At 37.9% G+C, this 16,392-nt stretch overlaps 1 protein-coding gene across 4 annotated transcripts in view; it reads right to left on the reverse strand.

Annotated features, from left to right (window-relative positions):
* The window catches only part of LOC117414143 (serine/threonine-protein kinase WNK2-like), a 46,147-nt gene that overhangs the window by 15,415 nt on the left and 14,340 nt on the right, over positions 1-16,392 (reverse strand). For all 4 annotated transcript variants that reach the window (XM_058999863.1, XM_058999865.1, XM_058999864.1 and 1 more), the window contains exons 2-10: positions 13,424-13,596; positions 13,068-13,288; positions 10,666-10,823; positions 7,682-7,770; positions 6,746-6,965; positions 5,593-5,884; positions 4,261-4,481; positions 1,367-1,522; positions 422-460 (exon numbers count right to left, since the gene is read on the reverse strand). In XM_058999863.1, coding sequence (XP_058855846.1) covers positions 422-460; positions 1,367-1,522; positions 4,261-4,481; positions 5,593-5,884; positions 6,746-6,965; positions 7,682-7,770; positions 10,666-10,823; positions 13,068-13,288; positions 13,424-13,596 — 1,569 coding nt within the window. The remainder of the gene's footprint in view (positions 1-421; positions 461-1,366; positions 1,523-4,260; positions 4,482-5,592; positions 5,885-6,745; positions 6,966-7,681; positions 7,771-10,665; positions 10,824-13,067; positions 13,289-13,423; positions 13,597-16,392) is intronic.

The following is a 16,392-nucleotide window of genomic DNA, read 5'->3' on the forward strand; positions in this document are numbered from 1 at the left end:
ATTGTTACCATAGATTATTTTACTGTACACAGCACACAGACAGGGAGAATGTCACACACATAATATAATATCATGAAAGAAACATGTGGGGGGTGGGAACCCAGCCTGGATATGGACAAAAAAATATTTCTGCATGACTTAGTGTAACGTATACAATAAAAACTAATATCAATTAAAAGGTAAACTTTTAAAATAATTTCACCTTACAGTTAACCAGAATTTCACACAGATACTTCACAGATTTTCGCTTTTATCTTAAATTCCAGTCTTCACCTTTCAACTTCATGGACGTCACAAAAATAACCAAAACAGAATATTTAAATACATACTACTGCAGAAAAGCAAATGAGCTAATTTACAGAAAAGCTTGCATTAAATTAAAATGCATAAAAATAGAATTAAAAAAAAACATAACATCTACCTGGGACTGGAATGTTGCAGTGTAGAAATAGCTTTGGAACTACGAGAAATAAAAACAGGAGTGAAAGAAAACTAGAAAATTAACAAAAAAAAGAACACCGGTTTACAGAGACTGTATTCCTTTTCATAAAAAATTATGAAACATGTAAAGCATGCCCACAATATCAACCCCCCCCCAAAACTACTTGGAGGAAAACCAACACCACACCATAGCCCTTCAAGTCAGAATGTGTATAATGTATGTCATAAAAATAAAACTCTGTATCACGGACATGACCAGTGGTTAAAACACTGCTGTGAGATGGTTAATTTTTACAGGACAAAGCCAGTGATAGAACTTGTCAAAGGATAATGGGGGGGGAGGAAGCTGTGTACCAACTGTAAAGAAAGCATCTTAAAGTGCGTAGTCTAAATTACTCATATGACCAGAGGCTAAAATAAATGTGGCTGTGAAACAATTTTTTTTATTTTATTTTTATCCTCCCCCCACCCCCCCAATAAGGAACTCAATTAGTTCCAATGGGTCGCAGCAATTCACGGCATTGGCCATATGATGCGATTTATTTTGCCCAACCAAAATCAAAATGTGTTTTTATTTTCAAAACATGAAAAGGGGTAGCTGTATTTAAAAACATAAAAAAAAAACACACAACAACCATACAGATCCTGTCCTGCCAAGTCTGGTAACCTTTATAAAGATATTTTAGTCCGACAGGGGGTGCTCTGCTGTGCGGTTCTAGTCCTTACAGTAAATACTCTGCATGAATGTATTTAGTGTATACGTTTGTTTGAATGTAGGTGCTAGTGTTTGGAATGGGAAGGGAAGCAAAGCAATTATTTAAAAAGAATGCAGCAGTGGAATACTGCCTCATTAAAATGAAGAAACAGATTTGTTACTGAATACTCTATTACCATCTGCATTGGAGTGAATGTGCTGCTCGCTCACCTGCTGGGTTGGAGGCATGGTCTGCGATGGGGCATGCTGCACTGTGGGGATTGCAGTTGGCTGTAGAACAGGGAATGGCTGTGTTGGCTGCTGGTAAAGCTGCTGGGACTGCTGAGAGAGGGCAGCAGCTGGGTTCTGGATCATGGAAAAGCCAGGCTGAAACACAACCGCAATGTTAAGTACATGTCAATCTTAATCCTGTCCTATTTGGTTACGAGGGAGGAATCACAATACATTTTAAATATGTAACAAGGTAAAAAAAATCCTTCAAATTGTGAAAAGTAAAACATTGAATTTGTATTTTTGGTTGACAAATTAAAAGGTTAACATACATTTTTTTTTTTTTTTTTTTTTTTTTTTAGCAAAAACAAGTAGAAGCAGCCATAACAATGTTGGGTATTACTTAAAAGGTATTTGAACAACCTCTGTTCTTTTTGTAATATGCCTTTATCTAAATATTAATCAGAAACAACATGTTATGTAAATAACAAACACACAAAAATATCTACATTTGTATCCTTTTAGAAATACACACAAGGGATAACAGGCTGAGCATCATAACACAAAGGATCTGCAGGGGTATTTATAAATGGTGTCTGGTATGACATTGCTGGAGTTAAGGCACTTTTCAATCAGGATCAATCGGATCAGTGTAAGGAAAGGTTATTTCAGTGGGACCAAGCGAGGCTTTCCAATTACTGTCAATCCTCTGTGGAAAAATCTACATTTATTGTTACAGTCCATCAATCTGGTGAATTGAGGTCTCTTGTACCAGAGAAATGAGAAGGGATGTGCATGGGAAAGTTCCATTCAGTAAAAGCGGTGAAAATCGCATCCAGGAAATATAGGAAAAATCACGTTGGAGGCTGCTTGGTATGCAATTTCAAAAGCAAAAAAAAAAAAAAGATTTAAAAAACAGAAAAAAATGGGGAGGCAAAACAGGGGAGGAGAAAACAGAGTTTGGCCCATGCAATTAGCTTGTACACCTCATATGTAAACACTCTAAGAGGTACTTCATCCACAGGGACAACAGGTGAGGGCAAAGTGAAGAGCAAGCTTCTTTATCTAACCTACCATATTACTGTGTCTGTTTTCAATAGCTGCGGTACCCCTGCTGTTCTGTGCAGCTGGAGGCATTGGTTTGGCCTTTTCACTCTGCACACTGCTCCCACAGTAGCCCTTCTCTTGCTGCTTTGGAACTGCATGCACAGCAGCCTCTCCACGGCTACAAGAAGGCTGATACGATCCTCTTTCAGTAGGCTTTGGGGCTCGAAGAAAAGACACGCTAGTCTTTCGGCTAATTATGTGATGTAAAGATTCATGCAATAATGAAAGGTCTGAAATGTCTGCACTGGTCCGTCTTCTAGCCAACAGAGGCAAAGGACAGGCTGCTGTTGGTTTATTACAGATGCAAGGTGGAAGCGAGTGAGGTGAAACGATTGCAGTGTGCTTGAAATCTGCTCTAGACCTTAGCAGTAGTGCCACACAAGCCTGACAATACTGAGGTTTTTGCATCAACAGCTGGATGGGATGCATGTGGAGATCCAATTCACAGAGCTTTCGCTCAGCTGCTTCCCCAGGATTTCTATTCTGGGATGAGTTTTCCCTGGCTTGTGCAGAACAAGATAGTAAGGAAGTGGCAAGTACTGTGGTTGCCGAAGAGGATGCCACTGCAGAATCACTGTGACGGCGAGAATCTGGCAGCTTTGAGTTGAGGTGCAGGAGGAAAAAAGGATTTAAAAGCGAAAAACTATTTACATTTCCAGAAAGGGCTTCAGGAAGACTCTTGCCTATTGAACGTTCACTTGTCAATTTCAGAGCTGCCCTACCCAAGGGAGGCAATCCTTGCTGAGCAGAGTTTGATTGTCTGAAAAAAGGATGCAGGCTGCTACTGCATTTTGGTGCATTAATTAGAGAGGTGCTTCCGCAACTGTGTGCAAAGTTCATTCCTTGCACGGTGCTAGAGCCAAGCGCAAAGGAAACTTGACCCTCAGAACAATCAGAGGAAACATCTGACAAAAAAAGCTCCTGGACTATGGCGGGGACACTAGAATGTGTGTTTTGATAGCGAAATACAAATACATGTTAAAAATAATTAATTTGGAGGTCGAGACCAACATCTGTACCTCCAATTCAAAAATTAAGTTAAATCTATAAAATGAACTACATTTAACAGTGTTCTTAACTTTCGGATTTCTCTAGTTAAGCAGTATTTTACACAAAGGGCTTAAGTACTGTTTTCAGTGGTAACACTTGGAACAAAAAACAGGCTTCATGCATTAATGTATGATGAGGCTAAAGTTTTACTTTAAGGTTCAACCTGGGCACACTGGGTTTTTTATGGTTTTTTTTTTGTTTGTTTGTTTTTTTAACAATTATTTTTATTCATTTTCCAATTCTCCCAATTTGGAATGTCCAATTATTCAACCTGGCTCACCGCTGCAACCACCAAAACTAACTTGGGAGAGATGAAGAGGAGCACTCGCGTCCTCCGAAATGAGTGCCGTCAGCCATCTGCTTTTTTTCAATCTGCAAGCCCGCCGTGCAGCCATATCCAGAACTTACAACGTCGGAGGACCAAGCAGTTCTGAATTGCGCACAGGCTGGCCTGCAGGCGCCAGGCCAGTCACAGGGGTCGCTGGTGTGTGGTGAGCCAAGGACTCCCCAGCTGACCTAACCTCTACCCCAACCTGGGAACATTGTTGTTGTTTCTTTCTAACTTCAACTTTCTACCCTCCCTACCACCACAGCTAGCTCCACAATGAATAATAAAACGTCAGTATACATTATGAACTCTTTCCATCACATTGTTATCAAATGGCTGGGGTATCAAATTCTGCAATCTATTCTGACAGTGTTAAATGTGGGTCAGTATCATATTCTCTACTACTCACTGCTGGAGGCTGTGGATAGGACCCCAGCTGCGGCTGCTGTTGGTGGTGGTGGTGCTGCAGACTGGGGGGAGGGCCCTGGGTGTCACTCAGGGGTGGGCTGCAGACCTGCTGCACAGCACAGGGGATGGGGTCCAGGTGAGATGGGTAGATGACACTCTGCTGGCTGCTCTGAGAGTCCGAGTACACTGTCAAACCCAGGCCACTGTCGAATGTACTGTCAGCTAGAAGCAAAGGAGACAGGTCTAAGAAAACACAGATGCCTCCAATTCCTAAAAGGATAGGTATACTGTCAAACATACATGTGCTAATATGAAAGTACAAGCTAGGCCTTCTATTCTGGGGGGACGGGGGACGGACCCTATGTACTTATTCATTTAATAATGCACCTGGTGCAGAGCATCCCACTCCCCACATATCATCCACATGCAGTACGAATTTGCACGCGTTACTTTGAAGATCACATGAAAGCCGGGCCCCAGGAGATTCACAAGGCTTTTAAAATACACATTAGCATGCAAATGGTGTCCAGCAACGATACGTCAGGCTGAAGTGATAAAGCCCGGCGTGAATAAATTACATCTAGTGGGTTGTAAGGCAAAATGCCAAGCTGATGCATGCACCAACAATGGAATAAAATCCTCCAGCACTCTCTAAAAATGACAGCTCAGCTCAATTATTTCTGCTCTCTGTGGGGTCTTTGCGCTGTTTCAATGAAATCCACCCGGTAAGTACATACATATTGACACACACATGTTCATGATCATGATCAATTCACTGTAAAGCTATATTCTGAAAGACTAATGCTTCCTAAAAACAGCCTTTTGTTCTGAAATCATTATCAACCATTAAAGTGGACAAGACAACACATGTTTTGATATGCAAATGGTTAAAAAGAAGAATATGAGGTCACCAACAAATAAAGTATTTTTATGCATTGATTTTTAAGCAACTACAGATTTTGCTACTACTATTGGAACAAGCATTATTACTCTGTAGCCAGAAACCAATACAGCTTACTTATAGCCTAGGTTGTATCATTTTCAATCTTGCCTTTCTAAGCACTTTCACTGACAACAAGTAGAACATAAAAATGATCCATAACTCATTGTGATCCCTTGATTCAAACCAGGGCTGTCGCTTCCATCCAACCTTAATACTTTGTAGACTGACAAACACAGAGAAATAACCGTATTTGTACATGCAAATGGGATACGCAACTAGGAAGCAATTCATATTAAAAGTCTTCTATTACACTGCAGTGTCGTGGAGGTTTTTCATTCCTTGTGTAATTCAGATGAGGATGCATCATTTAAAAGCACGGTTTGTTCTTACATGTAACAGATGTGGCACTGGCAGGAAGATTCAGATGGTGGGGATACTGGTCTGCTTCTGGCTCCTCAGGCTCCAAGACGACTGGCTGTCCCACTTGAAGAACGCCTACAACTGGGATCAGCAGTTGTGCTTGTTGGGCTTTCTGCTTCTCTAAGCCATCGCCATCTCGGTGCTCCTTGTTTACCTGCAACAGAACTGTTCTTTCCCTTTTCCATTTGATTAATGCCACCCTGTCCTTTATAGACTTTCCAACAATCTTGATATCACTTTCATGAAAGAATCCAGACTCAATCTGGAAAAAAAAAAGATTTTTTGTTTTATTAGGTCTTGGCTGCACATTTAAGATAAAAAGCACAACCAAGCTCTTCAGCAACGAATTATAGCAGCAGTCTTTAAATGGAAATCTGAACAATGACACATGACTTTACATCCCATCCTCACTGCCTTACAAATAAGGACACTATTTCAGGGTCAAAACTAAAATGCTAATGCACAGGTATGCACACACACTTTGAAATGTTGCTGTGGAACAAAACATTCCTAACAATGAACGATGCAGTTATTCAAGGGCTGTCGCCCGACACCTGCTTCTTTACTGCCGAGTAAGCTTGCTCTATACAATTCAAGCCAACGTGGATTTTCTGTCGGATTCACCTTAAACAGCATCACACCAATTTGAAATGTCAATAAATTAGGCTTCCCAGTTCATATTGTCTTTGTAACATCCTGTCAATGGGCTTTAGGCAAATGTTTTTGCTCCAGTTCAAAATTTGAACCTTCCATTTAACATTTATTTATTATTATTATTTCTAGTTTTTAAACACAGTCTCCTGCCACCACACTCAACAACTGAAAAAAAGTGTTGGTTAATAAATAAAGTTTATTTCAGATCAAATCTTGGCCAGCTGGCATTTAAAAAAAAAAAAAAAAGACAGCTGTCTGGTCAGCTAATCAATATTTTTTTCAATTAAGACATTTAAAAATTACATAACTTCTAATCATTTGAGCACATTGAACAAAAGTTCTGGATTACTTCCATGATGGTTTATATGTTATATTCGTTTGTAAACTGTACTGTATTTATTCTGCACAGATGGATTTCCAGGTTCTTTCACAATTATCTGAGCCGTATTGCAAATAAAAAAGGACATACCATTTCCTGAGCTACATCCTCAGGAACTTCATTCTCCAGATCAAAAGTAAATTCAATGGCCCCGTTGTCTTTGTATTTCGTTTTGAGTTTCTTGGGATCTTCAACCCACAATTTCAAGGCAATTGAGGACTTCTTGCCATCATCTTCCTCTGCGAGTTCAACCCTCACCCCTGTGTCCTCCGCAAAGAAGGCATGATTTAGAAGATCTTTTATCGAGTACCTGCAAAACAATCCACCATGTCAGAGTCCAAATTACTAGGGATGTGCAAACAAACCAAAACTTAGAACTTGAAAATCGGTTTCAAAGCTCTTTTCAAAATATCCACTTCAGTGCACCAAGGTTTGAGTTCTGTCCTCTAAATCACTTCTGTTCTGTACCGCATCATGGATTATTGCTGTGATACCTGTTTGGCAATGTCAGCAATAATCCTTACACTATCAGTGCACTAAAAACGGACATGTAAACAGTTGTCCGGATGTTAGTAATGAAAAGGAAAATTACAGGTACGTTATTTAAACAGTTGCAGCAACATGTGAGGACATGTAATGCTATATTTTTCAGAACCCTGCAACCTACTCTCCAATATATATATTTTTTTATTTAGTAAAATCGCCAATTATTTTATTATTTCCTCCCAATTTGGCATATCCAATGGACAAACTTTCAGCTAAAGAAAAAAAAAGGCATTATATCAAGATAAAAATGTTGGCAATTACTCAGAGATGGAGTAGCAGAGACACTAGCCACACTATTAATGCTGAAAACTGATATTTCAACTACCATGCGCATAACCATTTGCTCTGTACATAGACTCAAGGGCACACTCCACGCCCAAGTACATTTTTTTTCTAAGGTTGTAGTAACCTTTCAATCAAAGGCTTTTGTGCTGCACGAGAATACGGTGGTGTTTGTTCATTGTTCAGTTTCAAACAAACCTTTCTTCTTTTTTTTGGCAGATGCATTCTCCAATAATTTCCTTGATTTCCGGATCAGTAACCTTGTTGTAGCTTGCTGGCTTCACACCCTGAAATAAAAACAGAAATAAGTTTCTGTGGGATACATAGTTTATCACGAATTCCACCCAACTAGAACAAACAAGAAACTGTAAAAAAATAAACAAACATTGTGTCAAAATTATCATTTAGGAACTATAGCCTAAATATTTTACAAAGTACAGCAAGCTTAGTAACTTTTAAAATAAAATGCCAATTCGGCAATTCATTTTCCAGTTGCGTTTGAACTGTATTTCACAGCAAAGAGTAAAAACGGAAAAGCCTTAAATTATTCTTCCCCTCATTTTTCACTTATCTATCGAAAACAGGTAAATACATGCTTGAAAATGCAAAAATCACCTGTTTAATTTTCTGACCACAAAGTTTAATACACCAAAAAAAACCAATGAGTAAGCAGAATTCTTAATATTGTAATTAAAACCACATGATTCTATCCTAAAACCTATAGGATGCTCTCACTATGAGATCTTATGAATTTCCTGGATACAGTAAAATGACAACTGAGGGGAAGAGGAAAATTTCACACAGCTCGATAAATAAATTAAATTAAACCACAACCTGTATAGGAATATTAAAATTAAGGTGACCAATGTTAGCTGAATACAACATTAACTTGACAAATGGTCTTCCTCTTTAGTACAGTGTATTTGGATTGTAGCAGTCGTAAAAATGAATGTTTACTTGGAATGTGTAGCATTACTCTAAAAACCACACTCCAGAATACAAACCTTCTAACCATAAGGCATTTAAATCCATCTGCTTGTTCACAAGTTATTGCATGGCAATTGTTATTTTTTTTTTTTTTTTTTTTTAAATGTTAGGAGAAAATGGAAATAGGTGGTTGACTAAACAGAATGCCTCCAATCCCGACTGGATAAACACAATGTAAAGTATTAGAGATTATTTTGTTTTTACACGAGAATACACATTAGTAATTCCTGTGGTACTATTACAGTACTTGTTTTTTTTAATCTTAGTTTTGCTCAAGTAGTGCTACGAGAATCTATAGGAAGCATTTTCAGAATTGCCATGCTCGGGCAAAGCATAAACCCCTTTCTACTTTAAAGTCCCTGCTCAACTACAAAACCGGAGAATCAACTTTTTTTTTTTTTTTTACTGATTTGTGAGACCAAGAAAAATTAGTAAAGCGAGAAGACATGTGCATATTTCTCTTCTGTCAAACAGTGTTTAATAATGTAGTTGTAACTCCTTGGGGAGTCAAGTACTGCAGATCATCTTGCTAGAAAAGGTGTCAGCTGCAGAAGTCAAGCAATCTGTTTTAGATGCATGTTTGGCTCTACTTTAAGGGTAGAAAAAGGTAAAATGTAAACCCATGTCAGTAATCCACTATATATACTTTGCCAGACAGTAAATAAGGATTAATCAGAAGGATTACTAAAATAAAAATGTCTTAAGAATTCAGAAGATATTTTTTGTGGTAAGCAAAACCTTGTCAAATCACAAAAAAAGGAGAGAATCTAAATTTTTATACAGTAAATGTTTCTTTTAGCTTCCATCCTTAGTTAAACTCTAGGATTGTGATCAAAATATTCCCCAAAATGGTTAACTTAATGAGGATGGACACAATGCCGAGTAAGCAAAGGTTTACACCACTTTTTCCTAAAGAGATTTTAAGCCTGTGACCTTGGTACAATCCTGATGACAATTGGTTACATCAGGTGCAAACAGACCTCAAAATGTCAGCCTGTCCCTTAAGGACACATCCCCGTCATCAGGACACAGCAGCAGCACTGAGAGAGACCCATCTTTGTGCATTCAAAATGTTCCCTAGTGGAGGAACACTGCATGCTAGAGGGCACAACGAATTCTTGACAGATCTAGGGTACCGATTGAAACTAACAAACACTTGAGCATTCACCTTCATATTGTAAAAGGAATGTCACATACAGTATGTGTTCTTTACACTTTGAAACCCCTATCTAATACTCACCTGAAAAAGTCTTCATTCTAACAGTGCTGGTTCCTAGACAAGTTTTCCCTGTTTGTATAACAGAATCCGTCTTTCTTTACTAACTGACCCTTTCCCCAAACCACCTTCTTTGGAGTAAAGAGCAAACATCTACAGGACTACTGTAAACAAATCATTACCCATAACAATTATATTTCGGATGTGCCACAGGACTAATTTTGCAGTTGACTTCTTTCTGGGGAAATTGTGTAATTTAATATGGGTGATGAATCTGCTTTTCCAGTTAAAACTAATTTACATATTTCTTCATGCCAAGTAGAGATTAACATATTTAAACATTTCCAAGGAATTATTACTAAGGCAACAATCCAAGTAACTAATAAACCTTAGAAAAATCCAGTTCCTACTGTACTAATTCCTCAAAACAATTCTGTAATGTTAATGTTTTTTTCCTTTCTAAAAAATTGAACGTCAACAAGTTATACATTTCAGAAAGGTCATCGTATGACTTCCTGCTGTAACTCAACAGTCACTTACCCCAGCCAAATAAGTAGTTTAAGACTGTTGCTCTCTTTGGGAACAAACTAATTATTTCATTGAACTTTCATTTCATAAAACCATTAGCCACACTAAGCTCAGCACATTCCACCTATATTAAATTACTGTTGTAAAAAAAAACTGTGGGGTGTGGTTTAATAGTGCTTGTAAATGTATTTAAATATCATAACCATAACTTTTAATTTAATAACTTTTCATCTTGAATCTAGTTTAAGGTACAGCTGTATATTGTGTGTTTTTATAAGAAAACAAACAACAACAAAAAAAAAAAACACATTTACTGTAGTTCACATCAGAATATAGCTTTACGTTTGTACTTATTTTCCTGTAACAAAGTATTGCAAGTGAATTGATTCCAGCAAAACAAAGTATCTCAATTAACTGCATTTCTGAACTTTTGTAATGGCTTCTTACTCACACTTGTTACTTTTCGGTAAATCTGTGCAGCATTCTGGCACTCCGAGTATGGATATTCAGTGGTAGCCATTTCCAGCATGCACATCCCAAAGGCATACACGTCTACAGATTCATCGTAATGTTCTTCATACATTTCTGGAGCCATAAATTCAGGAGTACCTGGAAAATTTAAAAAGTAGAAAAACACACAAAAAAAGCTAAATTAATGGGTTTTCCTTTACCTAAACTACTAGGAATAATTAAACAAGGGTATCAAGACATTTTTGCATACAGAACTAACACAGCAGGTTCTCAGAATAATAAGACATCAGTAGCAACATTTGTATATCAAATCAAAGGCTTATATGGTTTAATTTACAGTATCGCAATAAACCACTGTTGAACAGGGCAAGCATGGTGGTCATGGTAGAGTGCAGAAATAATCTGAATTCTGCCATAGTCTCAAAATCTAACTGAATAATAAATGCTGAAAATAAAACGCAGTGAAGTTCAGCAAGACATATGCAAACACAATACTTCAGCATATCCACAAAAAAAAAAATAATTATATTTATATATATATATATATATATATATATATATATATACATATATATATATATATATATATATACATATATATATATATATATATATATATTACATATATATATATATATATATATATATATATATATATATATATATACACACACACACAGACGTGCTCAAATTTGTTGGTACCCTTACAGCTCATTGAAATAATGCTTCATTCCTCCTGAAAAGTGATGAAATTAAAAGCTATTTTATCATGTATATTTGCATGCCTTTGGTATGTCATAGAATAAAGCAAAGAAGCTGTGAAAAGAGATGAATTATTGCTTATTCTACAAAGATATTCTAAAATGGCCTGGACACATTTGTTGGTAACCCTTAGAAAAGATAATAAATAATTGGATTATAGTGATATTTCAAACTAATTAGTTTCTTTAATTAGTATCACACATGTCTCCAATCTTGTAATCAGTCATTCAGCCTATTTAAATGGAGAAAAGTAGTCACTGTGCTGTTTGGTATCATTGTGTGCACCACACTGAACATGGACCAGAGAAAGCAAAGGAGAGAGTTGTCTGAGGAGATCAGAAAGAAAATAATAGACAAGCATGGTAAAGGTAAAGGCTACAAGACCATCTCCAAGCAGCTTGATGTTCCTGTGACAACAGTTGCAAATATTATTAAGAAGTTTAAGGTTCATGGAACTGTAGCCAACCTCCCTGGGCGCGGCCGCAAGAGGAAAATCGACCCCAGAGTGAACAGAAGGATAGTGCGAATGGTAGAAAAAGAGCCAAGGATAACTGCCAAAGAGATACAAGCTGAACTCCAAGGTGAAGGTACGTCAGTTTCTGATCGCACCATCCGTCGCTTTTTGAGCGAAAGTGGGCTCCATGGAAGAAGACCCAGGAGGACTCCACTTTTGAAAGAAACATAAAAAAGCCAGACTGGAATTTGCTAAAATGCATATTGACAAGCCACAATCCTTCTGGGAGAATGTCCTTTGGACAGATGAGTCAAAACTGGAGCTTTTTGGCAAGTCACATCAGCTCTATGTTCACAGACGAAAAAATGAAGCTTTCAAAGAAAAGAACACCATACCTACAGTGAAACATGGAGGAGGCTCGGTTATGTTTTGGGGCTGCTTTGCTGCGCCTGGCACAGGGTGCCTTGAATCTGTGCAGGGCACAATGAAATCTCAAGACTATCAAGGCATTCTGGAGCGAAACGTACTGCCCAGTGTCAGAAAGCTCTGTCTCAGTCGCAGGTCATGGGTCCTCCAACAGGATAATGACCCAAAACACACATCTAAAAGCACCCAAGAATGGATAAGAACAAAACATTGGACTATTCGGAAGTGGCCTTCTATGAGTCCTGATCTGAATCCTATTGAACATCTATGGAAAGAGCTGAAACTTGCAGTCTGGAGAAGGCACCCATCAAACCTGAGACAGCTGGAGCAGTTTGCTCAGGAAGAGTGGGCCAAACTACCTGTTAACAGGTGCAGAAGTCTCATTGAGAGCTACAGAAAACGTTTGATTGCAGAGATTGCCTCTAAAGGTTGTGCAACAAAATATTAGGTTAGCGGGCCCATCATTTTTGTCCATGCCATTTTCATTTGTTTTATTATTTACAATATTATGTTGAATAAAAAATCAAAAGCAAAGTCTGATTTCTATTAAATATGGAATAAACAATGGTGGATGCCAATTACTTTTGTCAGTTTCAAGTTATTTCAGAGAAAATTGTGCATTCTTCGTTTTTTGTGGAGGGGTACCAACAAATTTGAGCACGTCTGTATATAAGGGTAGAATTGCCAACTATACAAATTGCCTCCAAGAAAATAGTAAGACGAAAGGGGATGCAAATTACCTATTACACTTTTGGCAAAAGAAGCCCTTTTTAGAGTTGCAAGGCCCAAATCGCCTATTTTCACAGATCCAGTCGGTCCAGTAATAAATATATTATCACATTTCAAGTCTCTGTGAATGATGGGGGGAGTCCTTGTATGGAAGAAGTGCAGGCCTTTCAAAATCTGTCGGCACCAACTACGCAGAACCTTTGGTTTCATCACTTTAAATCTCTTCAAATATCTACAGAAATAAAAAACAAGCAAACAATCAAAACTCACATTTTATTTCTTAATTATAAATTGCTTCAACTTAAATGTTGGAATACAAGACAATTCCCCCAAAGATTTTATAAAATTTTAAAAAAAGAATACTTGCGTTTTTAGAGTTCCAGATGTCATCAGCTCAGTAACCAATACAATACATTTCTTTCCTTTGAGTGAGGATTCCCAGGAGTCATAAAATCGAACAATGTTTGGATGCTGCAAGCCTTTCAACATTTCTGCCTCCTCCTTAAACCTCTGCCGCTCTACCTTTGAGAGTTTGCGGTCCTGTAGGGGAGAAAAAAAAAAAAAGTGTGTCATTTGAAAATATAGCCCCACAGGAGCACAATGTGTGTCTATATTTGTGGAATTAAAAGAATAAATCAAATTGAAAAGGTTAATAAAAACACACATTTGTTTTGAAACAGTTACAGTAGATATTTTCAAAGATTGCGATAGAAGCCAAATTTGATGCTGCTTCCTGGTCAGAAATCACTTCCTGTGCTCTAGCTCAGTTTCATGCCATGGTCAAGCTGTGTTCAGGTCATGTGACCTACTGCACAGAAAGTGATTAGATGCTAGGAAGAAATTATTTTTATAATATAAAATCTGTATGTGAAGAAAATAAAATCAAAAGAATAAATGCACCAATAATAAAGAAGGAAGATGGATTTTAGGTTACATATACTGCAACAATCCTTAAAGCACAAAGCTTAATTGTTTTCATTGCTATTATGTTAAGTATTTAACAGAAGAAAATACCACTGAAAATCCAGCAACTGGTGTAACTCTGCCCATATGCTGTGTGCTATCTTGCTTTGTAAACCTGTTAAAACATTGAAGTGTGAAGATGACATTTACTTTTAGATTTAATTGAGAGGTGGCGGTGCGGAAAGAGAGCTGGACAAACACACAGTGGTATTGTTTTCTACTACAGTCATTGTTTTCATTGTAAGAGCTGTCTCTTGAAGTCTGTTTTACATTCAAACCAATACAAATACACTTCATTTATACTAAAATGGTAATGCTGGGGTGGGGGGGCCATTTAGTATTTAAAATGTAAACAATGCTTGGGAAACAAAGGTCTGATTAAAGTGAGTTTATTACTGTTCCTGGGACAAGCCTCTGTTCATTAACAAAGTCCATCACGATGTAAATACCGTGCAGTGGGAAAACTAATCCTCAAGTCTCCTGTACTTTTTGAACTGTCAAAAAACACTATTTAAAAAAAAAACACACACACAATATAGTAAATGCAGCAGACAAATACATAGCCACTACATTTAGTGAAGCTGCATTTTCACAGAGGATCACTCCTCTTATAGGAGCCTAACCTGTAGGTTGCCCCTCCACTTTTTCCACTCAGTGAACACACGCACTAATATTCTGTTTTGCGTTGGCCTTTTAACAAAGTTTAAAATTAAATACAAAAAAAATGGAGAGGTATTCAGAGGATGCCAGAAAGACCACAAATGATAGAAAACCGCAATTAAAATTCACCCTACACCAACACTGGTGTTTTATTATGGGCAAACTTGACCCTATTTAGAAGCGTGTGTATTTCTGTCAAATACATATTGTTAATTCTTTGTTTTTGCACTTGCTTCAAAAGTATCTTACAGTAAACCTATGTTTGACATGGCAAGTATTTTAAACTACTATTTCTATTAACTGACCTTGGAGAATACTTACAGTACCCTTAAAAACAGTACTTGCTATTGTTTGTTTAGCACTTCCCTTTAATAAGCTGCAGGTGGCAATTCTAGGTACAGCACTGTGCAGAGATGCTATTGCTAATGGCTAAGCTACTTGCATGTATTTGTATTTAATACATGCTCATTAAGTACACATTGAACAGTTCATTTCTAAAACAGTAACTTGATATAGATTGAACAGCAAGGTTTGGTTGGTTTCTCAATCATTCTTGGACGCTGGGCAGTTAGTCCTTTAACTTTCCCCACCCGCTTTCCAACAAACAATCACAGTAGGCGCCTGTGGCTCCTCTTAAGTTTTCTTTTTACAAGTAAGGCATACTGAGCCTATAGAAGAGGGGTTCTTAGAAGCCAGAGCCATCAAAATGCTTATTGTATACTGTAGCCTAGAAGGGAGCTTTTACTGTACTCTTAATGTATACCATATTAATAATGCATCATTGCAATTAATCCATTATGCATACAGTACTCTTGAAACCAGGTTTTATGGTGATGCTGTTCATAAATTGCAAGTCGGCCTATTTAGTTTGCTGTGGCCATTTCACTAAATAAACCACTGCATTATTAAATTGTAGCATGCAAGGGGGCTCCCGAGTGGCGCATCCAGTAAAGGCACTCCGTGTGGAGTGCAGGATGCGCCTTATAGCCTGGAGATCGCCGGTTCGAGTCCAGGCTATTCCACTGCCGACCGTGGACGGGAGTCCCCAGGGGGTGGCTCACAATTGGCCGAGCAATTGGCCGAGCACCACCCGGGTGGGGAGGGCTTAGGTCGGCCACGGTGTCCTCGGCTCACCGCGCACCAGCGACCCCTGTAGACTGTGGGCCTGCCCATAAGTTGCCCAGGGCTGCACGTTTGAGGACGCATGCGTCTGTTTTCATCTCTCCCAAGTCAGTGTAGGGATGGCATAATTGGAGAATAGTGATATATATATATATATATATATATATATATATATATATATTTATATATATATATACATACAATTAAGAGTTTATTGGGAACTGGACCTATTTTACAGACAAAATTCTTCACAGGAATTCAGAAAACAAGCCTTGATCAGTTACAATGTAATGGAAACAACAGCATTCACAGCAACAGTAAACCAAGCCAGAATGATTACTCTTTAAATAGCATATTGGCTTTCAGTGCTCACTCTGACAATCATGGTGAGAGTCTGCAATACTCTTCCTTGACAATAGGCATTTAAATGACTTGGATTACTGTAATTATTATTTTTAAAAAACACACACATTTTCCTGTTCAGGAAAGGAGTCAAGTGAAAGTCCTGGCCGGGCAATAACATTTTTAGATATTCTATTTGTACATTTTCAAAATGGTGCTTTCTGCTTCGGTGCTCCTATATAGACATAC

Source organism: Acipenser ruthenus, chromosome 25, assembly GCF_902713425.1.
Source record: "Acipenser ruthenus chromosome 25, fAciRut3.2 maternal haplotype, whole genome shotgun sequence".
NCBI lineage: Eukaryota > Metazoa > Chordata > Actinopteri > Acipenseriformes > Acipenseridae > Acipenser > Acipenser ruthenus.